Genomic DNA, 12,136 nt, shown 5'->3' with positions numbered 1-12,136 from the left:
GCGCTAATATCTTCAGCTCCTCCTTTACTCTCTAACTCCTGGATTTAACCCTTCCCACCACTCCCATTTTCCCCAGGGTTAAATTTTGGTCTCGGGACAGTGTTAGAGCTCGAGGCTCAGTTCTTGCCACGATGCATCAGCTTTGACTTTGGTCTGGAGCATAAACAGAAGGTCCTGTCTTAGGACCTACCTAAACATTTCTAAAGGGACCAACATTTCCACCCTTGCCCCCACGCCTCTGCCTTTTTTACAACTTCCCTTGCCTGAGTCCCGTCTTACAGCTCTGCTCTTTGCCTCTCGCCTCACCCACGTGCCCTCCTTCCTCTTTTGCTCTCTTCTGTCTCGGTGCTTGCCCCCCCCACTCCCGGTGCCTCCCTGCGCCCGCCCCTTCCCCTCCTGCGCCCCGCGCCGGGCCGGAGTTGAGGAGTGTGTGTTCTCTCTCCCCTGTGCCCCGCCTCCCTCCCCTCCCGCCGACCAGGAGAGGGCGGAGCTGGCCGCAGGACGGAGGCACCTGGAGGCCCGCCAGGCGCTCTACGCCGAGCTCCAGACGCAGCTCGATAACTGCCCCGAGTCAGTGCGGGAACAGTTACAGGAGCAGCTGAGAAGGGTCAGTTCCACCAGCCCCCTCCCCCGGCCCCCGTGGGCCACCGCCCAGACCGAAGACAGGAGAGCGGTGGGAAGGGACCACCTGGCTCCTGCAGTACCTGCCGGACACTAGGGTCGGTGCAGTGGCTTGGAAGGGGACCGGCAAGGTTGGGTGGGGATCAGCGCTCCAGACGGCGATGTCCCCGAAAAGGGCTCAGCCAACCGAGCAGAGGGAGTTGGGGGGTGGGGCCGGTTCCTTCCCCAGTTTCCCCGGGTCCAGCCCCCATAACTTTTGACTCTGGCCTGGCCCTCCTGGCCCAGAGTGTCTTTGAGAGCACTCCCCACCCAACCCCAAACTTCACTGTCGTTGAAGGAGGCAGACGCTCTGGAGACTGAGACAAAGCTCTTTGAGGACCTGGAGTTCCAGCAACTGGAGCGGGAGAGCCGCGTGGAGGAGGAGCGGGAACTGGCGGGCCAGGGGCTGCTACGGAGCAAGGCTGAGCTGCTGCGCAGCGTGACCAAGAGGAAGGTGTGCACTGCTCACTCCCGGACAGTCCTGGTGACAGATGGAGGCTAGTGATCTGGGGTTGAGTCACAGCCTGTGACTTTGTGAAAGTTCACACAAAAGACAACTTTTCGTGTCTCCTTTTCCTAGTGATTATCAGTAAAAATGAGAACTATTGGGCTGGTGTGAAATTTATATATAAAGGCAGATTAGAGTATGACGGTGACCAGGGTTTAGCAAGAATAGCTAGTTGTTATAAACCCAGACTCTCCACAATTTCTCAAGGGAAAGTGGAATTGGCTCACATGGGCTGGCAGTAGCTTGGCCAGAAGAAGAGACTGGCCAAGGTGCCTGGCTACCACCCTTGAATGCCATCTTATGGTGTTCACCATTGAGCCCAGGGCCTTCTGTCTGCTAAGCACATACTCTGCCATTCAGCTACACCTCCATCCCTGTCTGTGCCTTTCTAGAGCTGTTGGAAGTGCTGGGATGCACACAGAGACCTAAGATCTGGATGCTAGCCTATCGACTTGACAATAGGAAGAATAACCATCTGGGTTCCTGCTTTGGTCCAGCTCAGGCAATACTGTATGCATAGTGAGAAGATGGAGCATTGTCTCTGGTCCGCTCTGATTTGCTAACGCTATAGTCCTTTACTGGTCTCGGTCAAACCAAGTGTAGGAGGTGACAGAAGGGTGGGACAGGTGTTCAGAAGAAGCAGGAAAGGGTTAGGGAGGATGGTCTAGGTGATGTCCAACTCTGATATCCACGTCAATCTCCTGGCTAGACTGAGATGGAAGGTGAGGATAGTGAGGTCTAGGGAATAGGTCAGATGGGGTGAGATGGGACTTGCCGGCCAGCCCGGGTTTGATGGTAAGCGGGAACCACTGGATGTCATAGGCCCAGACCCCTTGTTCCCCTCCCTGAGCTATTGTGCCTTAAAAACACACCTGTTATGGGGGACTGGAAAGGTGGCTCAGTGTTTAAGAACACTGGCTGATTTCCCAGAGCACCCACATTTGATTCCCATCACCCACGTGGTGGTTTACAATCATCTCTGACCCCAGTTCCAGGGGATCCAGCACCTTTTCTGACCTCCTCCAGTTCCCATACATAGGTACACAGATACACAGGCACACATATTCACATAAAATAAACATATTTTTAAGATGTACCTACTGTCCTGATAGAAGATGTAGAAAAGGAAGAAAACTAAAGTTTCCCAAGCTCATGTGCCAGATGCCCAGCTAGGACCTTCCCTTGGGTTTCCTCGTGTTGTCTTTAGGATGTCTCACAAGGTGGGCGCTCTGCCCCGCTTTATAGATGAGTAACTAGAACTCAGAAGCCATGGTTTGCATAGAGCCTTCCAGTGTATAAACTTCAGAGTCAGAGAGGGAATGCAAGGCTGCTAGGCTTCAAGGCCCAAGGCATTTTTGCTGTTCTCCATATGGTCTGGGTTGGCACTTCTTCCTCTTCCCCTGTTCACCTGAAGGGAACACAGCCAAGAGGCTTAGATCAGCTGGTCCCATTCATTAGTGGTCTGGAGGGAATCATTTCTAGGGACTGTGTCTCTCCTCTTTTTGACCAGCCTAGGGCTCGGGGAACCTGCTCAGCCCTTAACACCTAGGATGTGTGTGTGTGTGTGTGTGTGTGTGTGGTGTGCTATGACATTCTTTCCTATCTTCCCTGTGAACTTAACACCTAGGATGTGTGTGTGTGTGTGTGTGTGTGTGTGTGTGTGTGTGTGTGTGATGACATTTTTTCCTGTCCTCCCTGTGAGCTTTGCCCTTGTATCTGCAGAGTCCCCTCTGGCTCTGTTTGCCCTGGAAAACGGATACAGCCTATGTATCGGTCTACTATGGTTCAAAGTGAGTGAGAAAGCTGGTCTTGGAATCCTACAGGTCTGGTGCTAGTCCTAAGTCTACTGCTATCCAAGAGATTCTAACCCTAAACACCTCTAAAATGGGCATAAAAGCACCTGCTTCATACGATTGGATGAAGTAACAGATTAAAAAAAACCATCCGGGAGCACCCCCAGTCCTCCTCCGTTATAGTAAGGGATGGCTGTTGCTGGGAGGGTTCCTGTCTGCGGGTTTTTTGGGGGGGGGGCATGGGTTGACTCCAAGTTTAGGATAGCTCCCTTCTCCGTAACACCTCCTCCCATGTGCTGCTCGGAAGAGTAGTGGTTTAAGACCGCCTGAGATTAATCTAACAGACTTTGCCTAAGCTCTCATCTTTTCCTCTCAAAATGTTTTCATTTTCTTTTAGCATATGCTTGTTGAGCCAGGGACTGTGCTAAGCCCTGTTGGGGTTGTGGAGACAGAAATGACACTGGTCTGCCCTGATCTTACGGGAGGGCGGAGGGGGTGGTGGAGACAGTCACAGATCACAGTAAGGCGAGGTGGATGGATATGGACGAATGTGAATGCAGAGACAGGAACAAGGAAATGGAATGGCGGTCAAGGAAGCATCCAACCTGGCCTTGGAGGAGGAGCCTTGGGGTAGTGGGAAGACTGGAATGGCTGGCCCTCCTGGGCCAAGAGGATGATGGTTGAGGGCTAAGAGTCTACAGTGGCGCAGAGTACAGCATGGTAGAGCCAGGGTGGGTGGGGCACCGGCTCTGAGAGCCCTTAAATGCTGGGTAGGAAGTTTATGTTCTGTCTGGAGGTAATAAAGAACCACAGAAAGGTTTTGAGGACATGGGTGATTTGGCCTTGCTTATTTCTGTGTTGTTTTTTTATTTTTATTTATTTGAATGTTCTGCCTTCATGTGTGTCTGTATGCCATGTATGTGTTGGCTTCCCTGGGACTGGAGTTAAAGGCAGTTGTGAGCTGCCATGTGGATCCTGGGAATTGAACCCAGGTTGTCTGGAAGAACAGCCAATGCTCTTAACCCTTGAGCCATTTTTCCAGGCCCAACTTGCTGAGTTTTTGTTTTGTTTGGGGGGAAGGGTCAAATCAGGGTTTCTCAGTAACTTTGGAGCCTGCCCTGGAACTCACTTTGTAGATCAGGGTAGCCTCAAACTCACAGAGATCCATCTATCTTTGCCTCCCGAGTGCTGGAATTAAAGCGTGTGCTACGACTGCCCAGCTCTTGCTGAGTTTTTAAAAAGTTACTGAAGAACCACAGTTGTGGTCCACACTTGAGTCTAAGGCTATGTCCCAGTTTCTCTGAGATGAGGCAGAAAGAGTGCTTGAGCCCAGGAGTTCAAGTCCAGCCCAAGGAGCAGGAGACCTCATCTCCAAACTAAAGGAAAAGGTGCGGCATGATGGTTCAGTTCTGAGGAGACTGAGGCAAAAGAATCGCCTTGAGTTCAAGACTTGCCTCTACTTCAAAGTTAGTTTAAGGCCAGTCTGAACTTACAGAGTGTGTTAAAGCAAGTCTGGACTATCTAGTGAATTTAAAGTCAGTTTTGATTATTTAGCAAGACTGAAAAACCAAAATCAAGCAGATAATATTACTCAAGTAATACGGCATTCTTTTTAGGATGTGAGGAAATTCAGATAACCGAACAAGGTTCGGAAGCTATTTTAGGAAAATGTGTAGACATGCAGAGTGGATCTAAACATTGTGAGAGATAGCAAAACCCAGCAGGGAGTGGAGGACCTGAATTCTAGTGACGGGGAGGTGGAGGGAATCGGCAGAGGGCTAACTTCAGTGTCATCAGGCTTTGGGAGCCATTGGCTACTCAGTGAGGGAATAGAGGATTGGTTGCTGGCTAGCAGGGTCACTGGGTGAGAGAGGGAGGAACGAGGGAATGAGCTGACCTCTTTAGCCAGAATTCTTCTGGGGTGAGTTGAAGCCAAGCAAGAGAGTTTGATGGTTGCTATCACAGACTCCTGGGTCTTTGGACAGGAGACTCAGCCAAACTTTGGGCTGAGTTATATCCCTCCAGGGTCTGATTGCATCCCGTTTCCTCAGGAGCGCCTAGCTGTATTGGACAGTCAGGCTGGGCAGATCCGGGCCCAAGCACTGCAGGAGACAGAGCGTCTGGCCCGGGACAAGAATGCCGCCCTGCAGCTACTACAAAAGGTAGCTGACCTTGGGTCCTGAGAGAGGAGAGAGACGTGGGGGTGGGTGAGGGGAGAAGAGTACAGAAAGTTGGGGTGGGATTGCCAGCACAGGAGTCGGGTGTGGGTCTTCACTCTTGCTTCCATGGCTCTGACCCTGCTGTCCTGGCCTCCAGGAGAAGGAGAAACTGACGGTGCTCGAGAGGCGATATCATGCGCTCACCGGCGGGAGGCCTTTTCCCAAGACCACTTCGACCCTCAAAGAGGTAACATGGCTGGCTGGGTTAGCCCCAGCGTTAGGCTTGGGGGATCCGGGAGACTCAGGAGCAAGGTGTGCCACCTTCATCCTGGGTGGTTGAGTGGGTACACTTCCTGTCAAGATTTGAAGAAGATGGCCTTGGGGGCTGACCCTTGGCTCTTCACAACCACCAGCCTCTAGTTGCCTTTGGCACCTCACACTTTTTGGGTGACTGAGTATATGTGAGAGGCCCTGGGTCCCTAGGCGGGGTGGTGGAGAGCTCAGAATTTGGAAAGGTTCAGGACTGGGTGAACCTCGCTTAAAGAGGAATCCAGGGACTGTGGATCATTGCCCTGGACCTCCTGAGCCTCTGTCTAAAGCTAGGCTTTCAGCCTAGAATGGAGCCTTAAATTGAATGGTTCGTTCCCAAATCTTCACATCTAGTGTGGGAAGTCCAACTGGTTTCCCAACATTTCTCTCCTCTTCTCTGTCTCATTGCCCAAACAGCTTTGGTCTGGAGCAGGGGGTTGAGTTGAACGTTAGGGGTGAGGCCCCTCTCACCGTGTGTCCTCTTGTAGGCTCAGCTGTCCATCTCCGTGTCCTCAGAGATGGGGCTGGAGACCAAGGCTCTGGGCCCATCCCCAAGGTCTTCTCAGGCTGGGGCCTCCTCTGTTTCCTTAACCCCTCCTGCTTCCTCTCAGCTCTGTCCAAAAGCACAAGAGGTAACCGCAGCCGCCTGCCTGCTCTGCTTTGCCCTCTGCCTGTCTGCCTGCTAACCAAACTCCTGCCTCCGCTCTTCCCAGGGAAGGCGGAAGGGCATGTGGCATATCCTTTGGCTGGCAGTTTGAGAGTTTGCGTGAGTGTGTCATCCTGTCATTCGTGGAGTGCCTGGGCAGCCCATACAGAATGTTAGCGTTTGCATTTGCGTTTGAGTTTGCTTGCGGTCTGCACGCCATTCTCTGATGCCCACAACACACTGAACTCTGCCTCATCTTCCTTTTCTCTGACCCCAGAAGATAGCATGGCTCTGGGGTTTGATGGGGTACCCTGGATAGGCAGCCTAAGGATCCTGTGCTTTGGCTAAGCTCACTGTGGGTGACCAGCACCCAGATCACCTCAAGGCTTGAGGACAAGTGATGGAGTATCCATTTCTGTCCTCCAGCCTCCAGTAAAGTAGACTGACATATTTCCAAGTATTTACCCAACCCGTTTTCCTGCCTGCTCTCTGCCGACGCCAGGCCTGTTTCTCGGAGCTTGTCTCGCTCAGGCCTTAGTGATCTCTCCACTCGCCTGTTCTGATGATCGACCCTTGGGGACCTGTCCTCTTCCTGGGCAGTGCCATGACTAGTATTTAGCACTGCATGCGTGTGCCCAACTGCGGATGTCCAGTGTGATAGAGGCAGATGGGACTCTAGGAGCTGGGTCCTGATTCTCACTGGGAATACCTTCTCCAGGCATACTCACTTGCTCCCCGCCCAGGGCCAATTCATAGATGGTTATGTTGGTTTTCCTCTGGGCAGCACCTAAATGCCATGCTCATCTCCAAAGTAGAGGTTGAGCAGAGCCTTCCATAGTCAGTTCTGCCTGCCTCTTTCAAGCCCACTTCCCCCCAGCCATTGTGGCCATAGTTGGCTGCCGAGTGCCCTGTTCCACTGTGGATTCTGCAGCGATGTGAAGTGGTGGTTCTAGCCTGGCATGGAGTGTGGGGTATTGAGGACTTGATTGAACCTGTTAACCTCTTCTCTGTCCCCCACCCTGGGCACCCTAGGAGTATGTGAGCCTGGCTGAGGTTCTCCAGTTCTGCTTTCGCTTGGACCCCTATGCTTCTGCTGCCTGCCCCAGCAGACTCCCCCAGTCCCTGCCTGACAGCGAGGTACCAGCCACAGAGTGTGCCCACCTGTACCCAGGGGCCTCCATTGCGTCTCATCCTGGGTGGGGGCCAGGGGCAAGGGGGTCTTGAGCTTGGCATTGAGGGTTGAACATGGTTCATCTTCTTCCATGGGATCTTAGGAGCTCTTCTCAGTACCCAATGGCCTGGGAAGGCCAAACCCTGTCTTCTAATCTCCAAGGAGACTTAGGGTGGGTCTCCTTCTAAGCTGCGACCTTTCTCCTACCCAGTAGTCAGGGCCATGTCTTGGGTTCTACTCCCATTAACTTTTTCTATTCCCTCCTGTGGCTGGCTGCCTCTCAAGTACGTGACGCTTGAGCAGCTAAAAGTGATGTGGGGCACCTCAGCCATGCCCCCAGCCCCTTCGCCAGGCCTGCCTTCCTGGGCTTCTGCCTCCCGAGACCTGGTTCCCATCACCCGTCTTCCTCCCATGCTGCCCTCTTCTTCCTTCGCTTCCATCACGCCTTCATCTAAGGTTGGTGGTCTGTGTGTCCTCGCTACCCCATTCCATGGCTGGCCTGACTGTGTGTGTGTTGCCCCCGCTCCTTGGCCTCTGTGTTTTAAGCCAGCTGAGGGCCTAAGGCTATGCCCAATGCCTGCAGGTACCGGCAGCCTGGCTGTTGACAAAGCACAGGTCCGTGCCCTAGAACTTGTGCCCTGATTGTTTCTCTTTGCTCCCAGCCCAGTCCACGTGACTGTTGTCTCACTGTTTTTCTCTTCTTCTCCTTATGCTCTCCTCCCTTCCTCCCTCCTTCCCTCCCTCCCTCCCTCTTCCCTTCCTTCCCATTTCTCTGATGCGGCCTCCCTTTCCCTTCCCTCCGTCTTTTTCTTCTTCCCATCTCTCGCCTCCGGTCTCTGCCCTTCCTCTCCATCCTTGCCTTCCCCCTGCCCCTCCAGATGGAGAAGCTGCTGCTCCCTGCTGTAGACTTAGAGCAGTGGTACCAGGAGCTGATGGCCGGGCTGGGGACTGGCCTCGCCGCAGCCTCCCCTCGCTCCTCTCCCCCGCCTCTGCCTGCCAAAGCCTCCCGTCAGCTGCAGGTAACCTTCACTGCCTGTCTTCCCAGGTCCTGTTCCTGTCCGCTCTGAGCACCTGCTGCCAATCCTTCAGGCACAATGTACACCTTGTCAGGTGGTTACCCAGCAGGGCACGGAGGGGCCCGTAAGCCCGGAGAGGGCAACAAGGGTCTTTTTCTGGACATCCATCTTGCCATTCTGGCACTTTGGGAAGCTAGGGAGTCCAGCACCTGAGTCCAAGGGGGTTGGGATTGAGTGACCATTAGAAGGATGTTTTCCCCAGAGTTTCTCACGCGGACCTGGGGGCTTGACGTGCCCTTGGGCCTGCTGCAGATAGGACTAGTGTCACTCCAGGAAGCTGCTGGTATTTTATTTTCCCGGTCTTCTCAGGGGTGGCAGGTTCTCCGAAGCGACAGCCCTAGAAAGCCAGCTTGTGTGACCACGGTCATGTCTGAGTCTCCAGCAGTCTGCAGACTGTGGGAGGCCCAGGCGCTTGTGCCACCGAAGTGTGCTCCCCTGCTGAGCCATGGTGCCTGTGATCCGCCTCTGAACTCATTCTTTAGTGAGGGAGCTGTATCTCTGGGGCTGCGACCTCAGCTAGCATCCTGTGGTCCCTTCTGGAGGATTGATTCATGTAACACATGGGGTCCCTCTATCGGATGCCCAGCTGGTTGGAGACTTTGACCGCTTTTGATGCATTGAATCCCCACCACAGGCCTTTGAGGTAGACAGTATTAGCGCTCGTTGTATAGATCAAAGGCTCAGGCATGGGGGAACATAAAATAATCTCACCCAAGCCACTCAGCTCGGAAGCAGTATGGAGACTCGGCATTCCCATCTCCGAAGGCCAGATGTGCTGCGTGTCAGCACCGCGAGGGAGTTTGGCCGGGACTTCATCCAGCTCTGCTCTTTCCGTTACAGATGAGAAAGCCCAGAGGCAGGGTAGGGAGGTGTGTGGCTCAGGCCTTCGCTTAGTCTCCTGCAGAACCCTGTCCAGCTGACACTAACTTCTTACCTGGGTCACTTCATAGGTCCTCCCTCAGTCCTTCCTCAGTCTTTCCTCAGAGATTGGCTCAGGGAGCAAGGGCCTGGAAAGGTGGTTGGGCAGTTGCCAGTAGCTTCTGCCCACTGGGCTGACTCAGGAGGCTTGTCTGCTGGAGCCAGAAAGGCTCAGAGGCCCTGTGCTGGGGTAGTGCCTTGGATCACAGCTGATCTAGTTGCCATGAAGCAACAGCCGGTGGGGAAGCTGGGTGATCACTGGGCAATACCTTTCTCTTCCAGGTTTACCGCTCCAAGATGGACGGCGAGGCCACCAGCCCTCTGCCGCGGACCCGTAGTGGCCCTCTCCCCTCCTCCTCAGGCTCTTCATCCTCTTCCTCACAGCTCAGCGTGGCTACCCTGGGCCGTAGTCCATCACCAAAGGTCTGAGGACATGTGTGGTGTCGGGGATGGAGACAGCCATGTTGGGCAGAGGCTAAAGCTGTCCGTGCAGACATTAGGCTGAGGATGGGGTTCCCTGAGCCCCAGTACTAGCGCTTCTACATCCCTCCACCCTGCAGAGTGCCCTGCTTGCCCAGAATGGCACCAGTAGCCTTCCTCGAAACCTGGCAGCCACGCTGCAGGACATTGAGACTAAGCGCCAACTGGCCCTACAGCAGAAAGGTAAGCGCTGTAATGCCAGCCTGCCCCTGCCTCCATTCCCTGGGAGGAGCCTCTGTCACCTCATGCATGCTCAACCCGCTCCCAGGACGTCTCCTATCACTGGGATCTGGGCAAGAGCAGCAAAGATTCAGATCTCGTGAAGATCTTCCTGGGAGTTCTCAGAAGACCCCAGGACAGGGGACGAAGGGTCTGAGCACTTGTGACATCTTAGAGGGCCCATCCTTGACCAAGTAGGGTGGACATTGGAAGCCGTGGGTGGATGTGGTGAGGACCTCCAGCAGTGGTTTCCTGAGACCCCGGCTCTTCAGACAGGAGTCCTGTGGCTGTGTGTGTTTCAGTTGTTTTGAAAGCCCATGTCTGTGCCTCTCTCTCCTCTTATCCCCTCTGTGTCTCTCTCCTGCACCCTCTGCCCTGGGCCCCCCACACCAGTCGAGTCACTTCCTGCCGAGCCCCTCCCACCCGACGACCCAGCAGGTAGAGCATTGGTTACTGAGGACATTGCTTTGGCCAGGCAGCCCCTGTCCTGACATTAGCATGATGTGTCCTGCCCAGGCTCTGCTGCCTGCTGGCATTACCCACCCCACCCCCCCACCCTCTGGCCTCGCTGGGCTAGGGTGCTTGGCTGGCTTCCGGTCCAGCTCACCTCTCTGTTGCACTCAGCTATGCTTTCCAGTCTCCCTGCCTTCCCTCCTGCTCTGGCTGCAATTGCTTCTGCATTGCTGGGGGCCTGCACTGTCCGCGGGGTTCCCCTCCTCCCACCAGCTCCCCTCCTCCCTCCCCAGCAGACGTGGTGGGTGCATGTGTCCTGCTCATCTGTGCAGGCCTCAGTTGCGAGCTGGAACAGCTGGCTGGCATGCTGCCTGGGCACCACCAGGGCAGTCGTTGTGCTCTCTGTGTGCCCGGGATGCAGAAAGAGGCCTGAAGTCAGACTGCAAACACTGGCCTACATGACTGCAGGGGCCACTGGCCTAGAGCTGTGGGAACCAGGCAGCTATGGGGCAGGGGCTGCTCTGCATTAGCCTCTTCGTGCCTCTCTCTGTCTGTGATGCTCCAATCTTCCCGCCCCTGGTGAGTGAGGAGCCCTCTGTGAATCCCGCTGCCCCTCCCGCAGGGCACCAGGTGATTGAGGAGCAGCGGAGGCGACTGGCCGAGCTGAAGCAGAAAGCAGCCGCCGAGGCCCAGTGCCAGTGGGATGCCCTGCACGGTGCAGCGCCCTTTGCAGCAGGCCCCTCCGGCTTCCCAGCGCTCATGCACCATTCCATCCTGCACCACCTGCCAGCTGGCAGGGAGCGTGGCGAGGAGGGTGAACATGCTTATGACACCCTGAGCCTGGAGAGCTCGGACAGCATGGAGACCAGCATCTCTACAGGGGGCAACTCAGCCTGCTCCCCTGACAACATGTCCAGGTGCCTCCTCCTCTAGCCGGCTCCTTGTGCCCGGTGCCCTTGAGCTCACTTGACGAGCTCTCTCTTCCCCTTTCCTCCCTAGTGCCAGTGGTCTGGACATGGGCAAGATTGAGGAGATGGAGAAGATGCTAAAGGAAGCTCATGCAGAGAAGAGCCGGCTCATGGAGTCCAGGGTGAGGCTGACTGGAGCCAGGAGGCAGCAGGTGGTGAGCACAGAGCTGCCTTCCGCCTGCCGTACCCCAAGCCCTTCCGCCCGCCGTTCCCCAAGCCCTTCCGCCCACATTAACTTACAGTAAAAGTTTGTATTTCTCAAGTGTGGCCTGGGAGACTTGGGCAGCCTACAGCGTCCCAAACCCCTGGAACACAGGCAGTTGTCACTCTGTCCAACCGTGGGTTTCCGATAGGGTAGCTTCAGTCTCCGTGCCCCATCCTGTGGATCTCGTGGGAACCTAAGTAGGGGGATATTCTCCTTGGGGATAATTTGGAAAAGCAGAAAGTGGGATTGAGGTAGAGGATCAAAAAGAAAAAGAAAGGCGGGTGCCTAAGTCAGGGCAGAGGTGTTGGCTGGGGAATCTCTCTCTCTCAAAAATAAAACAAAACAAAACAAAACAAAAAACAAAAACAAAAAAAACAACACAAAACCAACAAGCTACAGCAAAAGCCCTCTCAATCTCTTAATTGAGGACCAGTAGGTGGAACTGAGGAATCACAGGGGCTGGAAAAAGAGGAAGAACTGACCATATGCATGGAGGACCAGCTAAAAAAGATGTCTTCATGTTATTTACTCCAAATTAAGGCGAATTTATAAACCTCTCTTGCAGGGAAGT

At 54.5% G+C, this 12,136-nt stretch overlaps 1 protein-coding gene across 33 annotated transcripts in view; it reads left to right on the top strand.

The window, feature by feature from the left end:
* The window catches only part of Phldb1 (pleckstrin homology like domain family B member 1), a 48,823-nt gene that overhangs the window by 25,784 nt on the left and 10,903 nt on the right, over window positions 1-12,136 (top strand). For 2 of the 33 annotated variants that reach the window (XM_087905556.1, XM_087905578.1), the window contains 12 exons: window positions 479-607; window positions 959-1,114; window positions 5,013-5,123; window positions 5,278-5,367; window positions 5,918-6,061; window positions 7,532-7,702; window positions 8,125-8,265; window positions 9,523-9,663; window positions 9,801-9,903; window positions 10,333-10,377; window positions 11,015-11,309; window positions 11,392-11,515. In XM_087905556.1, the coding sequence (XP_087761682.1) occupies window positions 479-607; window positions 959-1,114; window positions 5,013-5,123; window positions 5,278-5,367; window positions 5,918-6,061; window positions 7,532-7,702; window positions 8,125-8,265; window positions 9,523-9,663; window positions 9,801-9,903; window positions 10,333-10,377; window positions 11,015-11,309; window positions 11,392-11,515 (1,650 nt within the window). Of the gene's footprint in view, window positions 1-478; window positions 608-958; window positions 1,115-5,012; window positions 5,124-5,277; window positions 5,368-5,917; window positions 6,062-7,107; window positions 7,213-7,531; window positions 7,703-8,124; window positions 8,266-9,522; window positions 9,664-9,800; window positions 9,904-10,332; window positions 10,378-11,014; window positions 11,310-11,391; window positions 11,516-12,136 lie in introns of all 33 variants that reach the window. The other 31 variants (XM_087905592.1, XM_087905558.1, XM_087905563.1 and 28 more) reach the window with 31 other exon arrangements.

This window comes from Myodes glareolus, chromosome 4, assembly GCF_982192425.1.
Source record: "Myodes glareolus chromosome 4, mMyoGla1.1, whole genome shotgun sequence".
NCBI lineage: Eukaryota > Metazoa > Chordata > Mammalia > Rodentia > Cricetidae > Myodes > Myodes glareolus.
Note: the sequence above shows the minus strand (reverse complement) of the source record. Positions and strands in the feature narration are given on the sequence as shown.